Genomic DNA, 22,447 nt, shown 5'->3' on the forward strand with positions numbered 1-22,447 from the left:
CATTAATAAGTTTTGGATCTTCCGCATTATTTTTGTTAATTGTAGTTGAACTATTGGTAAATGTTGGGGTTTAGAATTGTTGGTTCGCTCACCTAGTAGGCTAAGTGTGGTGCCACTCGCGACTCGTTTTGGATCGTGACAATAAACCTATAAGACAAGCAGGGTGCATGGTAGGTATATTATAAAAGGCTCGTATAAATGATGAAATATAATTATTAAATAATAAATAAATATAAAATGAGAAGAAAATATTAACGTAACGATGCGATCACACCAAATCAATTATTTCATAAAATAAGTCTTTTCATCATTATCTAACAATGGATTTAAACCATACGATACAATAGAATTTAAGTAATAATATAATATATTTAAATTAACAATATAATACCGGTAATAGATGAAAGTATTAAACTTTAAACTTATAAAAACATAGATAGTTTAGTTTCTTTTTTTTTTTCCAAAGTATAAAATCTTTTCTAATTGAACATAAAATTACATGTGATGAAATGCACAAGAATCAAGAATGAGTATATACCTTGGATGATTATTGATCTATGGCTAGTTTTCGGTTAAGGGTCGGACATCTTAGGACCCATTTGTGAATAATGAGCTGGATCTGACAAATTTGCAGCACATACAATATGCCAAATCAAGAACAAGTAGTGTTAATAAATAAAAAAACAATTTTTTTATATATATATATTTTTTTTGTGATTTGAGTTGAGATTTGATGACCCAATAAGGAAAAATTGATGATTTTCAGATTTCCATGAAGAAAAGAAGAAGGAGGAAAAAGGGAAGATAAGTTTTAATCATGGTTTTCTCCAAAGATAATATGACAGGTATTATTTTGGCTCTGCTTTCAAGTGTGTTCATAGGGGCAAGTTTTATTATTAAGAAGAAAGGCCTTAGAAGAGCTGCTGTAGTCTCTGGTGTTAGAGCTGGTATGTGGGGTTCTTTAAAGTTTACATCTTTTCATGTTCTTGTTACTTATTCTGTTGTATGAATCTGATTTTGAGTTTTTTTTGGGGGTTTATTTTGTAGGTGTTGGTGGGTATTCATATCTTTTGGAGCCCCTCTGGTGGATTGGAATGATCACAAGTAAGTTTTTCCCTTTTCTTGGAGCCCCCTGTGGGTCTATCGGAAACAACCTTTCTGCTTCTCAAGGTAGGGAGGGGTAAGGTCTGCATATCCAGTTCCCTCCCTAGACGCACTTGTGAGATTGCACTGCACATGTTTTTTCTGTTCTCTGCAGTCCTATATCCTTAATTACTGCACTTGGTTATGCATTTCAATGTTTGATAAAGTGTTGCTGCTTGAAAGGACTGGTAGAAGTGTATATATGAATATAATTTGTTGATAGTTTGGTATGGGAAGTCAAGTTTAATGATTGATTAGTGTGTTTCTTTTTTCAGTTTTGGAGTTTACTGTTAATCAACTCTCTACCCTTTTGGTGCTACTGATTTGTTTCATGATTTTCTCAAGTAAGGTGTGGCCTAGGTCTAGTGTTTTCTTTCTTGATCATTGGCTGACTGTCCATAGAATTTTCTCGTCTTTTTTTCTTTTGCTTTTCATAGTGATAGTCGGAGAGATTGCAAATTTTGTGGCATATGCTTTTGCTCCGGCGGTTCTAGTCACTCCTCTGGGTGCATTGAGTATAATTGTCAGGTGTGTAATCTTGGTATTAGTATATATCATTGTTTATGATAAGAGTTGAGATATGGTTCTGGTTGCATAACCGGTTTTATGGCCAAAAACTCTTGTAGTGCTGTATTGGCTCAGATTATTTTGAAGGAAAAGTTGCATCCGCTTGGAATTTTGGGTTGTGTGCTGTGCATTATTGGTTCTGTTGTTATAGTTGTCCATGCACCACAGGAGCATCCTATCTCTTCTGTCAAAGAAATTTGGTATATGGCAACTCAGAAAGGTGAGCTGTTTCCATCATGACCAAATCCTCTAGTTCCTTTGGGACCATCTACACTTTCTAACTTCATTTCCTTTTCTATTCCAGCATTTTTGCTCTACATGGGATCGGTGATTGTCTTGGTTTTCATTCTTGTCTTCTACTTTGCTCCTCAATGTGGACACTCAAATGTTCTTGTTTTCACTGGAATCTGCTCATTGATGGGTTCTCTCTCGGTAAAACTTTGAGTCGAATTTTCTTGCCTTGTGGTCTATCATTTAAATGCTTAACTTCCAAAAATCTTATGTTCGTTTAGTCAGTAGCCATTTGTAATTGTTTGCATAGATGCATCCAAATTTATGTCCCTCATGTTTATTGTGCAGGTTATGAGTGTTAAAGCCCTCGGTACTTCACTGAAGTTAACTGTTGAGGGAAAGAACCAGCTGATCTATCCGGAAACCTGGGCTTTTATGTTTATTGTGGCAGTTTGTGTTGTTACACAAATGAATTATCTCAATAAGGCGAGTAGCTGCTAATCTAACTGTTTTTGTAATGGAACACATTTTGTCTACAAACTTGCTCTTTAAATTGAACTGTTAATTCATCGTTCAAGATTCTAAAAGTGCCCTAAAAAATTTCTGATAATTGGTGGTTGAATGGAGTAGTCCAGCGAAAGTGGAAGCCAAGAAGGTTGCTTATATGGAGTTTGTGTAGACCAAAGACGAGGAAAGAGGAAATGAGAGATATAAGGTGATGAAGAAGGAAGCAAAGTTAGCGATTGCAACAGCTAAAATGACAGATTTTGAATGCTTGTATAAAGATCTATCGGCTAATGGCTGGGATAAGAAATCTTATGGGCTTGTCAAGGCAAGAAAGAGAAGGTCTTGAGATCTGGACCAAGTGAAGTGCATTAAAGATGAGGAAGACAAAGTATTGGTGGAAGATGCACACGATAGACAGAAATGACAGGCATACTTCCATAAACTTTTGAATGAAGAGGTGGACATGAATATTATGTTGGGTGACTCTGATTAGGTCATTGATAATTTGAGTATTGTAGGGGTATGGAGTTTTAGGAGGTTATTAGTAAGATGAGTAGACAGATGTGACCATACCAGGTGAGATTCTGGTGAAATTTTGGCATAGCAATGTCAAAACAGGAGTGGACTAACTGGGTTGTTTAACGTTATTTTAGGACGTAAGAAATTCTTGGAGAATGCAGGTCGAGTACAATGGTCCCATTGTACAAGAATAAGGGTTATATTTAGAATGCAACAATTTTAGAGGTATCAAGCTATTAGCTATACATGAAAGTTTGGGAGAGGTTGGATATGAGGGTGAGGAAGGGTGCCCATTACCGAGAGCCAATTTGGATTCATGTCGGAGAATTTAACCACATAAGTCATTCATCTCGTAAGGAGATCGGTGGATCAGAGAGGAAGAGGGACTTACATATGGTGTTTATTGACCTAGAAAGAGCATATGACAAAGTCCTTAGAAGGTTCTATGGAGATGTTTGGAGGTTATAGGTGTTCCCCTAGCTTATATTAGGGCTATTAAGGACATGTCCGGTGGAGCTAACACTCGGGTGAGCACGAAGGGAGGAGACTTGGAGCACTTGCAAGTAGTGATAGGGTTGCACCAGGAATCATCTCTTAGCCCATTTTTATTTCCTTGGTGATGGATGAAAAAACTGATGTAACATATCCAAACAGAGATGCCATAGTGTATGTTTTTTGTAAAGGACATAATATTGACTGAACATAGATAGAGTTAATGATAGGCTGGAGGTTTGGACACAAACTCGAGAGTCTAAAGAATTCATGGTGAGTAGAACTACAACATAGTACTTGGACTCTTGGAGTGCAAGTTCAATAACGTAACTCACGAGGCAGATGTGAAAGTGAAGACTGATACGCAAGTCGTCTCCAAGAGAAGAAGTTTCAAGTATCTTAGGTCTATATTCGAGTATGGGGAGATTGTAGATGATGTTACGTATCACATTGGAGGAGGGTGGGTGAAATTGGGCTTGCATCTAGTGTCTTGTGTGGTAAGAATGTGTCACCAGGACTTAAAGGTAGTTTTATAAATTGGTTTGTAACGATCACGAATCACATGTTCTTGTAGATGAAAATAACGAAAATGAGGATTTTGAGAGGAATGTGTAGCCATAATAGGAGAGATAGGATTAGGAATGAAGATATACGGGACAAGGTGGAGTGGCGTCTGTGGTGGACAAGATAAGGGAAGCAAGACTGAGATGGTTCAAATTGTTAAGAGGAGATGCACAAATGTCCCAGTGAGGAGGTGCGAGAAGTTGGCTAGAGCGGGGGAAACACTCTATACAAGAAGTATATCAAAAAGTAGTTTACCTACAGGAAAATGTGATTCTCTACAAAAAAAATACGTTCAGCTATACTAACAGGAACCTCATGGGTACTCCACAAGTAAATAAAAAACAGAAGGCGTGCTGCTCTAATCTGCTCAAAGTTGTATTCTGAGCTGTCAAAAGCTCTCGTTTATTGTGTTGTTATTTATCGGTAGACTATTTATTGGATCAGAGAAGTACAAGGAAGTGAGGAACTTTAATTTCCTATGTACAAGTTATGAGAGATAGGCTTTCTCAAGAAGTTTGTGCTTTCCAATTATTGCTAATGATGAATAGAAACAAATATTACTACTCCCTCCGTTTCAAAAGAACGACCTCCTTTCCTTTTTAGTCTGTTCAAAAAGAATGATCTCTTTCTTTTTTTGGTAACAACTTTCCACGTGGCATGTTTAAGGCCACAAGATTAAAGGGAAATTTTGTACATTTGGCATAACTTTAATTTAGGACTACGTGATCAAAAGTCTTCTTTATTTTGTTAAACTCCGTGGCAAGTCAAACTAGACCATTGTCTGTGAAACGGAGGGAGTACTATTTTGACCAGAAAAGATCACTTCCAGATACCATCATTGAACATAGAACTTCCCTCAAACAATGCCAAAACCATTTCATGCACTGAATATTTTTAATGTAAGGTGCAATTGATGAGTTGATTTTTATCAAATGAAACCATTTATCATGATAGTAATTTATACGTCTCTGTTGATAATCCTAATTCTGTCCTTATAGTTGTAGTATACTGAATGATATCGACAAAGTACATTAATAATGAAGAAGTGGCAGAAGAGTTGCACGATGAAGACTCTAAAACTGCCTAGTTTTGTTCTGCGTATATTGCAGCAGTTTAAAACTTTAAGATGAGTTACTTAATTGCTTGGGGGGTAGTCCATGTTTATGGAAGTATATCGAGTCTTTAGTTTCTTAATAGCTTTAGCTTCAAAGGGTGTCTTTGATTTCTTAATAGATTTAACTTTAAAGTGTATCTGAAATGTTAATTTCAAAATTAAATTGCTGACTGGAATATTTTAAATTTCCCTATATGTCTAAGATTGTGGAGAATATTGGTAATTCAATAATTTTTGCAAGTTTAGCAGGTCAGATAAGATATTTTTCTTTTTCCTTCTTTTGACTGACTGATTGAAGAGTTTCAAATTAGCTTCTAGATGCTATTGATTTTATGTAACTTTTTTCTTATTACAGAAGTCATATTATATGTTTTCTTTCTTTGTCAATCTTGAGAAGCTGCTTCACCTTTCAGATATACTCTAATTCTTGATCATGGATTTCTTCAGTGTCCTATTTTATAGTGTATATTGCAGCTCGATCTTGTTGAGTTCCAAGAAGACTTTGTGCTTGTTTGGGTAGTTTATGCAGCCTTGTCTTGAAAATGTAGTAGTTATTCTTGAATTTCTTTCCTTTGGGGTATCAATCTTAAATGATGTGATACAGTGATAGCATCGTCCTTTATTAATCCTGATTCCCGTTTTATAGTAATGTGATGTATAGAGCAGACTATTTTTGCCTTTACCTTCGTCGAGCAATATTTAGCTGATATCATGAAAAAGCTGATCAATCATTTCTCTGCTTTAACACCTTTTTTTTTTTTGGCTTTCCATGTTTCAGGCCCTTGATACCTTCAATACTGCCGTTGTCTCTCCTATATACTATGTTATGTTCACAACACTAACAATCGTTGCCAGTGTCATCATGTTTAAGGTGTAGTATCTACCTTTTTCCTTCTTGTTGCTTCATTTTTGAGCTCGTTTATAGAGAATGATGAATACATTAGAGTTCATCCGCTTTTTGGAAATATATCCTAAACTTTACGCCTTAGAATGCCATGTACAAATACACAATTGCATGACTTGGAAATACTACATTATGTGGAACAGGAAAAACATGATTATTTGTCCAAAACTTTGAAGCCATGCTTATCGATCTATTTATACTAATACATGTAGGACTGGGATGGACAAAACATTGGGAGCATTACATCAGAAATATGCGGATTCATCGTTGTGCTCTCTGGAACCATCTTGTTGCATGTAACCAAAGATGTGGAAAGAAGTTCATCCTTCAGAGGTGCACTTTTCATCATCCTAATGTTTATAAAAACTGATGTTCTTTTCTCTCTATTTAGCATTACTACCAAAAAATGCAGGTAATTACACACCTTCATCCCCTTCGTTATCAACACGACTATGTAATTCAAATGGGGAATCACATAAGCATGAAGAAGAACATGAATCGTACTCTGAGGAAGCCGATTCTAGAAGACAGGATCTCCAGGTTTAACATGATTGCTTTTAGAGAAGACCAAGACTCTTTTCTTATTATGTTCCACAAGGAACCATGATTCGCAGTTAGAAATGTGAAGCAGACAACCAATAATCCATCTGAAACCTTCAAAGCTGGTGCAAGCCTGCGACGCCTCAGTTTCGTTTTCTATTGCATCTGATTTTTAGCAGCAAGGTAAGGATTCCACAGGATGTTAAAGAAAGAGTTGGTGGGAGTTGGAGATAATCAAAAGTTGTCGCGGACTGAAGCTATACTGTTTGTTTATATAGTTATAGGAGTTTCAAATATTGGTTTGTTGTACGTCATTAAGATTATAGAAGCAAAGTTGAATGATGAGAGCTTAAATAAGAGTTCTCTGTGCAAAACAAGAGATTTCTAGTAGTTTTGCAGTGATTAGAAGTGATATAATTCGTTGTATATATAGTAGTATTTGATGCATTGGGTAGTCTTTGTTTATGTTTCATTCTTTTTAGTGTACTACTAAATCACAAGATGTTTGATCACTCCAATAACACTATTTTTTTTTTTGTTTTATGTCAAGTGATTTTTCACTTACTTCCCATGTAAAAAGAAAATAAAATTGCACGGTCGGTATATGTAAGTTAAATTCATTATATCGTATATTATTATAAGTGGGAAGCTCCAAAATAAGGTTGTGGATTCTGGAGCGTCGCATCATATTACAAACAATTCTCACTCTCTTAAGACTCCAACTGAGTTCTCTGGAACGGATGCGATAATTATTGGTGATGGTAAAACAATTCCTATCACTCATATTGGTCACACTACTTTATATCTTCTCCTAATCTTGCTGCCAACTTTCTTTTAAAAAATGTTCTTTGTTCTCCATCTATTAAAAAGAAGTTGATTTCGGTTGCTCAATTTTGTAGGCAAAATTCAACTTCCATTGAATTTTTCCTTATTCTTTTGTTCTGAAGGATTTGAGCACGGGGGCATGTCTTCTTCAAGGCAAGAGTAATGGTGATCTCTATGAGTGGCCTACGGACATGACCAAATCAGTCTCACCTTGTCCTCAAGCACATTTTGTTGCATCAACAACTCCATCATTGCATCTATGGCATGCTCGTCTTGGCCATCCTCAACCTCGTATTACCAAAGCTTGTGTCTCTTCTTTCAACCTACCAGTGAACCATGCAGAGTCTTTTACATTTTGTAATTTCTGTTTATGCAATAAGAGTCATCGTCTACCATTTGGTAACAATTCCATTTCTAGGCCTTTTGATGTTGTTTATTCGGATGTTTAGGGTCCCTCTCCAATGATCACTTTTGATAATTTCAGATTCTATGTTATTTTTGTTGACCATTTCACGAAATATACTTGGTTGTTTCCTCTATAATCCAAATCAGACGTTAAGGAAATTTTCATTAATTATGTTCAAATGGTTCAAAACCAATTTCAATTGCGAATTAAAACGTTATACACTGATGGAGGAGGTGAATACATTGGCCTTAAATCAACTCTCTTTTTATTTGGGATCCAACATCTTATAAGTCCTCCATACACTCCCCAACTAGTTGGCACTGCCAAAAGAAAACATCGCCATGTTGTGGACACCGCTTTAACTCTTCTTCCCCATGCTTCTGTCCCTCTCAAATTTTGGTCTCTCGCATTCCAATCTGCAGTATACCTCATTAACAGGCTGCCAACAGCACTTCTTGGTCTTAAGTCTCCATTTCAGTGTCTCTTTAACACTACCCCGAACCCTCTTAAACTAAGAATATTTGGTTGTCTTTGTTATCCATGGTTAAAGCCTTACACGTCAACCAAACTTGATCCCAAGTCTAATCCTTGTGTGTTTATGAGATATTCCACTGCCACCAGTAGTTATGCTTGCCTAAACCTTGCCACTTTAAAATTCTATATCTCTAGGCATGTTGTATTCGTTGAACATATTTTTCCAATCACAACCAACTATCCTCAGTTCTCTCGTCCACAAGGCTCGCACATGGAAAAATGGTTGTTTCCAGATAACCTCTCCATCTCTTCCTCTTCCTCACAATCTCTTTCACCTCCTATTGTTGCAGACCCAATTCCAATCCCTGTTACTACTGATTTGGTCAACTCCATGTCTACTCGTGGATTTCACACTCAGGGCCATCAGGATGACGTGCCAAACGGCTTCACTGTAAGTCCTACATATTCTTTGTCTTTTTCTCCTTCTCAAACTACCAGTCCATATGCATCTCCAACACCAACGCCTGAGACACCATCAAATCGAATGGTCACTAGGTATCAAAATAATATTTTCAAACCCAAAGTGATTTTTGATTACCTTGCAACCTCTACCATAAAACACCTTCCACTTATCCCAAATACCTTTAGTCAAGCATCCAAATATCCTGAATGGCAGGCTGCTATGAAAGAAGAACACACCGCTTTACTTAAAAATGAAACTTGGTCATTGGTTCCATCTATTCCCTCTCAAAATGTAGTGGGGTGCAAATGGGTGTTTCGTGTCAAACACAAGCCTGATGGATCCATAGAGCGTTATAAAGCCAGATTAGTGGCAAAAGGATTTCATCAGCGTCCTGGAATTGACTTCTATTCCACCTTCAGTCCAGTTGTTAAAACCACAACTATTCGCCTCATCTTGTCCCTAGTTGTGTCTCTAAAATGGTCGTTGCATCAACTTGATGTAAATAATGCCTTTTTACAAGGTACTCTACATGATGTCGTTTTCATGCAACAACCACCTGATTTGTAGATCCCGATTTCCTAAACACGTGTGCAAACTACACAAATCTATCTATGGACTTCGCCAAGCACCACGCGTACAGTATACTAAAATAAAGAAGTTCCTCTTATCATGTGGCTTTGCTCGTTCCAAATCTGACAATTCTTTATTCATCAAATGGTCTCATAATTCTCTCATTATTATCATGATCTATGTTGATGATATTGTTGTTACAGGCTCTAACAACTCTCAAGTTTATGCAACAATTAAGTTGCTGGTGACAAATTTTCCATTAAGGATCTTGGTCCTTTACATTTTTTTTAGGTGTTGAAGTTATCCAGCATGATTATGGATTGACTCTCACACAAAGTAGCTTCACTGAGGACATACTCACCAAGTTCAATATGCTAGATGCAAACAGTGTGAGCACTCCTCTGTCCACAAGTGAAATTTTATCCTTGGATGACGGTTCTCCTTCGGCAGATGCTACACTTTATAGGAAGTTCATTGGCTCATTGCAATACCTCACTTTCACACGGCCTGATATATGCTTTGCGGTAAACAAGCTCGCTCAATTCCAACACTCTCCATCAACTAATCATTGGCAAGCAACAAAGAGGCTTCTTCGTTATCTAAAAGGAACCATCACCTATGGCCTTCACCTCAAACGTGGTAATTTTTCTCAATTACTGTAACAACCTGTTTAGAAGGTTCGAGCAGTAAAAATTATTTTGAAAATAACTGACTGGGTCGACGGATCAGGCGACGGACCGTCATGGTCACGACGGACCGTCGAGGGTCTTCGTTCCAAAACATTTCAACTCTGAAAATCTGGGTACTGAGATCGACTCTCTGAACTTCACAACGGAACTGCAGGACGGACCGTCTTAGGTACGACGGACCGTCACAAACCCTTTTCTGGATTTAACTCTCTGAACTTTGTGACGGACCTGCAGGACGGACCGTCATAGACACGACGGACCGTNAGGATAAGTGTGGGTTCCACTCGCGACCCGTTTTGGGTCGTGACAATTACTTGCATACTCAGATGCAGATTGGGGTGGTATTCCCGATACTAGACACTCCACTTCAGCCTACATTATTTTTCTTGGAAAGAATCCAAATAGTTGGTGCTCCAACAAGCAACGCACTGTTGCCAAATCTTCAACAGAAGCGGATTACAGGGTTGTAGCAAGTGTTGTTGCTGAGCTAAACTGTCTAACCAACCTACTGCAAGAACTTCGGGTCAAGATGCCTTGTCCCCCTAAGGTTTTTTGCGATAACATTGGTGTCACTTACCTGTGCCTAATCCAGTCTTTCACAATCGAATGAAACATGTCGTAATTGACTTTCATTTTGTCCGTGACCAAGTGGAAAGTGAAAAAATTTCAGTTCATCACATTCCAACAGGAGCTTAAGTAGCAGATGCCTTAAATAAAGCACTTCCCAGAAGGTCCTTTGTCCACCTTGTTAGCAACATCGGTATTAAGCAAATTGAGCCTATGTTGAGCGGGCATGATAAGGATAAGGATATAGAGTCCTAGTATGTTAGTATGTTTTTTTATATACGTAGTTATTTCTCTTCTCTTTAGGTCTCTTACGTTCGATAGACTCCTTTATCTTCTATACTTGGTCATGTATAAATACCACACATTATATCAATAATACTTAACGATTTCATAATCATATACAACTCTTATATGGTAAATAACCTAAGAGGTATTTGTATGACTTTAATTTTTTTTTTCAGCATGACTTTTGAGTTTCTGTATGACATTATATACTTATTAACTTATAAATACACTTGTGTGCCTCATGAAAATGTACTTTTCTGTAAACTTTGTCATGAAGTAATCTTAGTTATTTTTTTTATTTTGCTTGTTTTGTTAAGATAATGAATCATGAAAATGCTAATGATATGAAAGAATTTTCATCAGCTTCATTATCAAGGTGTGAGGAATAATGAAAAACAAGATATTATTTTGTTTCTTGTATCATTTGATATCTGTTGTCATTTTTCAAGGTTTAAGTGATGTTGAATGAAATAAAATCTACATATGCACACATATATTATGTTATGTTTATAGATTCTATTATATATTTATTTTTTTATATTTGGTTTATTTTGTTTGTTTTTTAAATTTAATTTTTTGTTGTTTGTTTTATCCTTTTCACCCCAAGGCCCAAATACATATTGCATGGAATACTACTATACCCGTCATATGATTATTATTAGAGTTGAAAAGCTAGAAACTCTAATGTTATTTTTTCTTTTTGATGGTGACGTACTTTGTGGTGACTAGGCGAACAAAAGTTGCACACTATATATATTTTTACATCGTATCATTTTATTATGATATTATTCTATAACTTCGAAAGGAAATTCTCTTGCACCTATGAATTACCTTTAATGTACTATATTTTATGTTATTCTTTAGAAATACAATAATAACTTAAATTTATGAATAATGTGATTGCATGTTTGGAGCTACAAGCTTTACAGGAAAAAAGTATATTCAAGGTTTTAATATATATCTATCTAGCTATACTATTAGATAAATAGAATATCTTAAACTAAAGTAATTAAAAACTAAATAAATCCTATCAAATTGAATGGCCACATAAAGTTTAAAGACATTTTTACTCTTCAATCAAATTCCTTCTTTTGGTATTTTTGTGGTAGTTTACTCCCAGGTGATGTTGATTAGTAAAGTTGTTGTTTCTTTATGGTATTAAGTTTTAATTCTGGTTACACTTGAATGTGTAATTGCATGAATTACTATAGATAATTTTTATTATATTTGAGATGATATATTGTAGATGAACTTGTATTTTAGAGGATTAATTCATTGTTTGAAGTTTTTTTGTCTAATTTGACATGGCATCGCACGAAGCATGTTGATCTTAATAGCTTGTCATATCACATTTGATATTATATATACATTTTAACTAATTATTTCTATTAAATTCGATTATGAAAGGACTCTGAAGTTTAATTCAAGCAAAAGGTAACCTATCTCTTTCAAAAGTTCATATAACTCATCTCCACATTAATTCTAATATTATTTTAATACACTATTACTTAACTTGGAATACACGTGCAACGCACGAGCTCGAATACTAGTATATAAATAAGAGGCTAGAGAGAAACTTAGCTAATAGACTAAAGTAAATGAGTATTTTGACCTTTTTCGCATTTAAATTTTAAGTTGATGGAATGGAGTGGTTTTTCATATTTTTGTTCGGTTCATTAATTTACTTAATATCTATTTTTAAAAAATAATATATAATCATATAAAATATAAATTGAGAAGGTAGTTTTCATCATATTTTTCTTCCTTTAATTATTTGATTTGGTGTAGCTAACCACCAAAATATCTAATTTTAATTTTATTCTATAAATCTTGGAAACTCACAAGAAAATTAATTAAAATAAAATGACGACTCTGCTGGGGATCGAACCCAGAATCTCTGGTTTCGTAGACCAGCGCCTTATCCATTGGGCCACAGAGTCTTATATGCTACCTTTCATCATTAAACGATAATAAATTTGTTATAGAGATAAAACATACAGAATTGATCTTTAATTTGAAGGAAGTTTATCAATGTCAAAAAGCTAATGTAATACTACACATTGTTTGATTAGTAATTTAGGAAAAAGTTATAATCTTTGTATATATTTCGTAGTAGGTTTTATTAGACGCGCGATGACAAGAGAGGATAAGGTAAATAATTGTTTCAATAGGTTTATTATTTCAACTTAAAATTCTAAGATACAAGATATTTGAAGTCTGACAAAACAATTGACTCCAAGAAGACGGATTAAGAGAATCAAATAGAAAGAAATTGAGTATATAACATATATTTACAGGTGACAATTGGTCAAGTTGGATTAAATTTGGGCGGGTCAAAATGGGTCAAGACCCAACCCAAATTTGTTTAGGCCAAAACGGGTCGAGAACCCAACCTTAACGTAAATGAATTGGGCCGAGTTGATTTTGATTTGTTGCCACCCCTACCTATATTCCCTTTTTTTTCATCTTTCCTTACTCTCCATGTTCTTCCTTTCCTGTACCTTTTAGATCTTGTAATATAAAACACCCTCTGTAAAATAGTTCTATTTTTTTTTTATTGATTAACTCAAGTATGTAAAGTATACATAAGTGTATAAATTGATAGGATTAGAAGTTCAATGACAACTGAAGTAAAATAAAAATAGTGTGAAAAATGAAAAATACTTTCTGATGAAACTTGAATGCTGCAAATGCAGTATGTAAAAAAGGCAATGAAAGAAGTTCTCCACTTTTTCCTGATCTTGCTATATTTTACTACGTTTCATTAATAAATTTTGAGAAAAAACCAGTTGAAGCATTATCTTCATTCTTCTATTCTTTCCAGAAATCGATGACTATTCATCTTGTAAAAGAGTTAAGACTTCAAAACACAAAGAAACCAGTATATCAAAGGGATAAAGGATCTTCCTTTCTGCTACGATTAACAACAACATCGACAAGTCACTGTTTTTTTTTCACATATAAACTAGACAATCAAGTCAAGCAAAGCCAACATACATCCTTTTGCTTCAGTTGCAGTATGTCAGTGTTTCAACAAAGAAAGACAAGTATCAAAACTAAGTGCTGGCGAATAGGAGTTGATAGCCTCAGATGTATACACGAACCAGAGTGACGAAGTATCATATGCATGTTAGTGATTTTACTGATGGATCATTTCTTGCGGGACAAAGCTGCTATAAGTCCACCAGTCAGGAGTCCAACAGCAGTAACGGCAGTAGCAGCAATGCCAATGCCAATTACTCCATCTGCTTGGACAATGAATATACATAATTCATAACTTCATTCTTTGACTGGAAATAGATAAAGATTCGGCTTAATACCTTTTTTAATTTTATCTTCAACAGTTTTCCGGAGGGTCAAGGCCTGTCTCCACTCCGGTTCAATCTATAGATTCAAACAACTAATAGTTAAGGCAGAATGATTAAGAAAGAACTTGAAAGTTACTCAGCCAAGTCAATGAAATAGTAAAACTTCAGAGTTGCATGACACAATGAAGTTCGAGTAAGAATTTTTGAATTTCATAAATCAAGCTGCAGAAAGATAAATTGTTCAAGATAAAAGTAGGGGAACAAACTTCATAGCACAGAGATAAATATCTCAGATTTTAATGTCAAAGTGAAGAGGTGAATTAAATATACTAGCAAAGATTGAATAACAAAGATCAAACCTCCAAACAACGATCAACAAGCTGCCTGCTTCTTGCATAGTCCCCGCTTCTGTAGTAGCCAACGGCCAGAAGATAAATCTTTTCCCTCATTTGCAGGGGACTATTAATGCCACCCAGAGAAGCTGCAAATGACAAAATAAGTTGGAGCTTTTGCTAAGGAAGGAAACTAGCATAAGAAGGGTGAAAACAGTAAATTGCAAAGGACAAGGCAAGGGTAGAGGAGTCAAAAGGTAAAATGCATAAGAGCTAGGGAAAGGACAAACATATAAGTCGAAGTGTTTATCAAAGTTCACGTGAAACTCAACAATCTCCAAGCACAGGGTATGGAAAAGGATGAACGGATTCCAAAAAAAAAAGGGATTCCAATGATCTCACTTTCAAGCATTGCTATTCCACGTTGTACATCTTCTGGACGTCTTGAGTGAACAAGAGCCCATGACAGACGCATGATGCATTCATTTTTCAGTTCATCAGAGGAACCTTTTCCTGCCTCAGCAACTTCACGTTCACAACCCTGTACATAGATTGCCCTTGTGAGAGACTCAGATACCGTTAATATAACCTTCAGGTACAGCTAGTAAATGCACATGGAACCGCAAATCTATTACAAATTACACATTATTCTCTTGAACAAAGGCAGCCTCTTTCAGCAAGATATTCAGAGAGAGCTTTTCAAAAACTAAATAATAGTTGACACCAATCCTGCTATCCTTCAACCAGCACTCTCCCTTTTGTTTGTGTCCTAACTATCAACACCATGCCCCCCTATAGATTGATGGCACGGTCAGAACGACTTTTGCTTTGAACAAAGAAAGATGATTCAAGAAATCACCCACTGATGCAACAGGGAGCCAAGAGAACAGACACCTCTACAACATGCCTAGTGTAATCTCACAAGTGGTGTCTAGGGAGGGTAGAATGTACACATCTAAGCTTTTTATTTCCATTGTCGTAAGTGGAATGGTTTGTGGCCAAAATGGACTTCAGATGTTTTTTAAATGCCTCTTGTTCGTGTTCAAAAATCGTGCGAGAGTTACATCTGACCTCTAAATAGTCGTTAAAATTGGAACAGTCCTCCAACAAAGTAACGCAACACCAGTCTGATAAACCTTCTACAAATAGTTTACAGTAAAGTTGGGGCCACTACTCACTTTAGCCCTAATTCCTAGAAGATTTCCGTCTCTCGGGTAGTTGTGCTTCTCCAACATACATCTCTTTCTCGATTAATGCTACTGATTTCTGCTACTTATAGGATTGAGATCACAAGCAATGTAACTCAAAATATATACCTTTCTTGATTAAACTTTGTTTTCCATCCACTATGCAATACCTCAAAAACCAACTACTGAAAGTAAAAACACGAAAAAAAAACAAGCAAGAAAACCGAAAAAAGAAGACGGGAGAAATCACTTGCTATAGCCAACTTACAAAAACTCTGTAGACTTTTCATGTATAGAAGTCAAATCCATTGCAAATATATTCATATAAATCAAAATCTCCTCCTTATCCAAATTTCTACATCCAACTTAGCCCTAACCATTTTTACCCCCAAACCAAGCCATCCAGCTATGGTAATCCTTCAACATGCACTGAAACGAGTTTTTTTCCATAATCTGCCACAAAACCCTTCTGGGTTACCTCTTTTCACTCTGAATTTCAAAGCAAATATAAACACCAAATACACAAAATTACAGAAAAACAAACAGAGATATAGAATGAAATAGCAAATTCACTGAAAACCCCAGACAAACAGTTCTTCGTCTATATCCAATCAGCTACAGTTGCCGAAATCAAATTGCAAAAAGAAAATGGTAACTAGTGTACTTACAGTGACGATATCGGAATCGCACCAAGGAATCTGATCTACTCCGATGAAAAAATTTCCGACCGACTCGAAGAAATTTCCGATCTTAGCATCCATTGGTGTACGTTGTGCTGCTGGTATTGTACGCAACAAGAGGTGCTCCGGTGGGGGGTTTAAGAACGAAATGTAATATATTTAAGCAAAATACTAACTTAAGGTATTGTTTGGTAATATTCAAAAACACATTTAAAATTATTATTTTTCGAGTTTTATATGTAAATTATCTCTTATTAGTTCAAAAAATGTGTTTCTCTCTTTTATTTAAAAAGCAATAATTATCACCTATATGAACAAAATATTATATCTTGATTAGAGTCGTCAAAATAAACTTGGCTCATGAGGACGGCCCAACCCTATTCGTTATTGAGGTAGGATTGGATATGATTTTTCAAGCCCATTTAAAACTAAGACCTATAAGTCCAATACATATAAGCCCTTAAGGCTTGATCGACTCCGAGTTCATTGGCCAAAACTATTTATTTAAAGGTAATTTACAACAATCTCACTAGTATGTGTTTTGATTACTTAAATGCACTGTATGTTGTAATACTATGAATCTTATTAAATTTCGGTACGTCGAGATTCGTGTATCTCAGAATACATAGACTCAAAATTAAGTTAATTTGTTATAGATACATATTCAAGTGGAATCACATGTATCTAGAATACATAGACAAATTCTGCGCCCTCGCCTCCCTCTCATTTCGCTTATCTCTCTTATCTCACTCGAGTATTTGGGATGTACCACACCAGATACATGTACCTCGCATATTTAGTATTCTAGATGCATGTTAACTACACTAGATTTACGATAGTGTTATTAAAACAACACCACTGTTTGTCATATTTAATATAAATCTACTCATTTTATTGATGTTGTAGAATTTTAAGTTTGAAAAAAAAAAAGGATTAGCCCGTTCAAGCCCTCGGCCCTTCTAGGATTGGTTTGGTTGAGCAGCTTCAGGCCCTTCCAATTAAGGTCAGTCCTTACTAACCCTTCAAATTTCTTGATCCACGAGAGTTGGACAGAATAATATTGGCATGTCCTTTTTAATAACTCTAATCTTACTAAAAGAATAAATACATTACATGTATTAATTAAAAATATAAATTAAAGTAGTATAATCCCAAAAATCTTACTTCATCTCCTCCTTCCCTAACTTTTTTTATAAAAAAAAATCTACCTTATCCTATCTAACCCTTAGCTATCAACTGTTTTTCTCTTTAATGTTGATGTATGCATATGTTTTTAGGAAAGTGTTTCTTACTTGCCGCAATAAATAAATAAATATTTTTGTCATATTTAATATGCAAGTAGAAAAAAATATTTTTCTAAAATATATGTATATATCAAATATAGTAAAATGAGAAAAATATATAATTAAAAAAATTAGGAGAGAAGGATTAAATGAGATGGAGCAGAATATTTTATTTTAATTTTTTTAAAATAATATTTTTTCTAGAAAGTAGCGAATGGTTGCGGGATGGTGAAGTATGAATTTTTTGAAAAAAAGAAAAGGACGAGGGATTGTCGGGGGAAGGGGTATGGGGATGAAGGTGGTGGAGTGGGGCGGGAAAAATATTTTAAATTTTATCTTTTTAAGAAATATAATATTTTTTGAAAGATAGTAATACTTTAATCTTTAACTTCTAACTAATATTAATTGTTTATTTAGTTTTTATCGTGTGCAATATTTTTTCCATGTAGATTATCATGTAATAAGCGTTTTTTCAAATAAAAGATAGAATGTATTACACACACCACTGAGGTGTGTCTCAAAATAATAAGCGATTATTTAGATATGAAACACACACTTTCAATAGTTTAGGTAAGAAACTCAAAAAGAAAACATAATTTAGTTGCGTTTTTGAACTTATTAATTGTTTAAAGAAGGTAGATTGAATTTGAGCTAAATATGATGAGTTAAATTGTTAAAGTAATAAATGAATTATCATTTAACCCTATTTAAAATTGAGAAAAATTAAGATGGATTATGTTAAGATGGTCTAAAAAATAAAAAAAATCAATCATCTCGATTTCTTGTTTCCCTTCACTTGATTTTACTTGTCCTCCCTATTTTTGTTCATTCAATTATAATATATTTATAATTGTGGTTTGAATCTTTTTTGTTGAATATGTTTCTCGATTTATATCAAGTTTATTAATGGCTAAAAATAATTCTAGAAATAAGAGAATTACTCAAAACACATTCAATTACATTATATATTTGTGTACTGTGTATTTATATAACTTTTTCTTCTTCTTTATGCATGTATCGCGAACAGATACATTGGATATTGACTTATTTGATAAATGTATTAGTGCATATCTGACACAAAATATTTGTATTTGAATATTTTATATGGTATCTATAATGAATACACTAGATTAAATTGATATCAGAGACAAACGGATACATGAAATTGTGAAACAAAAATACACTATAAAATTATCTTCATAATATATATTAAGTTTGATTTCAAAGAAAAATATAAATAGTTAAATAAAAATATTAATCTAATTATTTTTCAATAATCATAACAAAACACACAAAAAAAAATATGACAATATTCTATAGGATATGACTACGTTAGTGATTCGCTAGAAATTTTAGGGAATTTTTATTTTTCTTATAACATATTTTATAAACATAATTTGTGTTTAAATTTTTGTATTTAAACTTTAAATAGATTTTGAATTTGGACTCTTGTTATTTTTTATACTCTATTTTTTTTTAATTAATTTTCATTTGGCTTACAGACTGGGGCCTATCCATATTTCTCAAGCCCTAAAAACCAGAAGACTTATTTAGGTCGGGCTAAAATATTTTTTTTTAAAATAAACTCTAAAAATTTTAGCTCAGCCTTATTAAATTGCAGAAATAGGCTAGACTAGCCCAACGAGTCTAGCCCATATTGATGGCTTTAACTAACACCATGCAATATTGTTTTGTCGATATTTATAATAATATTTTTAAATTATAATTTGATTTAAATAATTATAAAAATATACTTTTAAAAGAAGTGGGCTGGCCCGACAAGTTCGTAGCCACATACTTGTGGATTGGGCTAACCATTTTCTGGCCGATAAAAAAATGGATCAACCTGATCTAACCCTTTAAATTTCAAAGCCTGTATAATTTAACTCAGATTGAATAACCTAACTCATATTGACAGTAATAAGCACAAAACAAATTCCTCCTAAAAAATTAAGTCAAATCTAATTTAGTTAAAATATTAAATAAATTGAACATCGGTAAATATAAATTGTCGAACAAATTTGGACAAGTAGAAAAAAATACATTAATTAGATATTTAAAAAATAAATTTCACGACTTATAAGTGTCTTATTGCATACATTAGTGGAGTCGTATTAAACCAGAGTAGAATGAAAAAATTGACTTCGTGCGATCTGAAGATCACGAGTTAAAATTATGAAATTAATTATTGATATGAATTGTTAAAATTATCTTCGACGATTTATAGTCACATATTTGAACTGTGGAGTTTTTCATTGACGCATGCGTTAGTGTAGGCTGCTAAATTTAACTTGATATGATTTATAGGTCATAAGTTCAAACCGTTGAATCAGTCATTAATGCTTATATCAGGGTATACAAATTTCGATCTAAGTAATTTATTGGTTACTAAATTCAAATTAAATAGTGAAATTAACGGCTAATGCTTGTGTTGGCTAAATTATCCTTTTATGATGTATTCTTTTTAATTAGAATAAATGTAGTAGTATATTTATAAATTGTCTATCTTTTCAATTTGTTAATAGTATTTTAAATTTGATTTTTTGATTTGAACAGAAAAAATAGTATGACTATTCTTATCAATGTTACTATTATTGTTGTAGAGATAAATCAAGTTCCTAAAAGGTAACACGGAAAATATGTTTATATATTTGACAAAGTGAAGCTATAACTATCAATATAGGTTGCGGTGCATGGTGTAATCACTTCACCCTTAATAAGAGGTCACTGGTTCGAGCCCTGGTATGGAGAAAATCTTGTTAAAAGTGTCACCCCTGAACAGATCCTACATTGCACGATCTGAATTTAGCCGAAAATTCAATATGGACTCGGACACCGGATAGAAAATACAAAATTGAAGCTATAACCATGATGAAATTAATAGAAAATAGGATTGGGAAAATTCTATACAAATGCACATTGTAATGTAGATTGTGAGAATCAATATTGTGAATGTAATATTTGCTTAGATGAGCTGATGGAAATATTTATTTAATTTTTTGTATGACATTTGTTTGATTGTGAATTGTGATATTTGCTTCTTTGTAAAAGTAAAAATAAAACATTGTTGAATTGATTCCTTCAATATTTAGTAACTTCATTTTGTAAGTTTTGTTTAGAGTAAAATTATAAATGTTCCTATTCTTGAAAATATTCTTTTTCCTTTGCTTTTTAGAAACAGAATCACTATCAATACATTAGTGATATATTTACAAATCAAAAATAGACTAAAAAATAATTAATAAAACAAGAAAATATATTTGTAAAATAACAAAGCACAAAAATTAAACCTAATCTAAGAATCCACTTTGTCTACTTGCCCGTTTGGCCATAGATTTCCTAAATACTATTTCGGGAAAAAAATTGACAAATAGTGTTTGTCTATACAGTTTGTCATTATTTGTTAAATATACCAAATTTTTAAATATTAATTCTAGTATTTAGGCCAAATCTCATTATTTAGGATCTTTTAAAAATTGATATTTTATCCCAAATTTTTGTCTTTTACAAAAAAACACCCTTTATAGACGTAGTTGTTTGCGTTGGTATTACATAATTTTTTACGTAAACAGCAAAGTAGTGATGAAATATTCAGTGAATATTAAATGATGATATGGTTGACTCAGGGTAACAAAGTCATGTGCTTTGTCTATTTCACGATGTATGGAATGATACTTGTTGCATTCATTCCAAACTACCACATTGCTCTAGTGTCATGGACATTAGTTGTTATTGTTGCAACGAAGATTCAATTGACTTGCAATACAAACTTATGGTTAGTTTTGATAATTTCTAAAACATATGGGTATAAATCATATTTTTCTAAAAAAAAAGTGAAATATATTTTCCAAATACTATGTCCAAACACATGGTGAAATTTCACCCAAATAACATTTGACAAAAATATTTAGAAATCTATAGACAAATGCTAGCTAAAAAATCTTGACTTATAAAAATTTTCGCTATCAATCCAATGTCGTCTATGAAGAATATTTCAGACAGTTCTTATAAGACAAAGATTCTTGAAACAGTTCAATCTTTAACGGTAAATTTTAAACTATATTTAGCTATTTCAATTAAAGACAATAATTTTAAAAAAATCTCAAACGAATATCGGATAACACTTCATAGAATTCTACACTAAAAAATTGAATCATTCATCGTCCGCGTATCAGCTTGGACTGAGTGATGTCTTATTTGCTTATGTGTGTTAAGGGTCATTTTCAAGTGTAAGAATTATATCGGTTGTGGTTTAGGGTCATATGAGACCACTTGCACTAAGTCGAGTTCATAACCCTCCTAACTAAGTTTGTGTTGAATTAATGCAAGTGTCAACTTAAAGAATTGAGTGGTCCATCACCTATCAAATTAAAGGTTTATGAGTCTTCTTTTCAATGTCACCGAGATTGCATCAATCTGAATTTCTAGTAAAACGTTATGTATGTTTTACTTGATACAATTCCATCAGAATTTTCAGGACCTGAGTTTTACGGGCTATGACTCGTGAATCAATCAACGGATGAAACTTTGAAACTTGATTTTTCAATATGTTTTTCACGAATCATAAATATGCTCTTACAATGAAATTATAAGACCTAATTTAGTCTAAATTCCATGAATGGAATCTAGGGATTGTAAATCAAACCACAATTTGTAGATGGTCCCATTAAATATTTCGATAGATTTTCAGTTAAGATTACTTTGATATATTTCAATTCTTTTTATTCCTAAATCATGTCGTTGTGGCTTATCCTAAGTGGAATTAAGATAAATTAGTCAACAACCCCCCTCCCCCCC

At 33.7% G+C, this 22,447-nt stretch overlaps 2 protein-coding genes and 1 non-coding gene across 4 annotated transcripts; 1 reads left to right on the forward strand and 2 right to left on the reverse strand.

Moving 5' to 3' along the window:
* The first annotated feature begins 585 nt into the window (after nt 1–585).
* LOC107004936 (probable magnesium transporter NIPA6) lies at nt 586–7,075 on the forward strand. Of its 2 annotated transcripts, XM_015203363.2 has the most exons (10): nt 686–947; nt 1,048–1,104; nt 1,419–1,487; nt 1,581–1,671; nt 1,770–1,930; nt 2,015–2,142; nt 2,290–2,427; nt 5,916–6,008; nt 6,254–6,374; nt 6,454–7,075. In XM_015203363.2, exons 1-10 carry the CDS (start codon nt 818–820, stop codon nt 6,585–6,587), a joined length of 1,122 nt encoding a protein of 373 aa, XP_015058849.1. In that variant the 5' UTR covers nt 686–817; the 3' UTR covers nt 6,588–7,075. The 2 variants fall into 2 exon arrangements, with proteins under 2 accessions (XP_015058850.1, XP_015058849.1); XM_015203364.1 differs by lacking the exon at nt 1,419–1,487 and having other exon boundaries at nt 586–947; nt 6,454–7,009.
* A 5,652-nt stretch (nt 7,076–12,727) lies between these two features.
* On the reverse strand, nt 12,728–12,800 carry TRNAR-ACG. Its single transcript has one exon. It is a non-coding gene; the product is annotated as a tRNA-Arg (tRNA).
* A 944-nt stretch (nt 12,801–13,744) lies between these two features.
* LOC107003152 (mitochondrial fission 1 protein A) lies at nt 13,745–16,530 on the reverse strand. The gene is made up of 5 exons (XM_015201419.2): nt 16,356–16,530; nt 14,903–15,041; nt 14,528–14,649; nt 14,181–14,244; nt 13,745–14,105 (listed from the first exon to the last, which is right to left on the reverse strand). The coding sequence occupies exons 1-5, from the start codon at nt 16,446–16,448 to the stop codon at nt 14,011–14,013; spliced, it is 513 nt and encodes a 170-aa protein (XP_015056905.1). The 5' UTR covers nt 16,449–16,530; the 3' UTR covers nt 13,745–14,010.
* Nucleotides 16,531–22,447: the final 5,917 nt, after the last annotated feature.

This window comes from Solanum pennellii, chromosome 11 (genome assembly GCF_001406875.1).
Source record: "Solanum pennellii chromosome 11, SPENNV200".
NCBI classification, from domain to species: Eukaryota; Viridiplantae; Streptophyta; class Magnoliopsida; order Solanales; family Solanaceae; genus Solanum; species Solanum pennellii.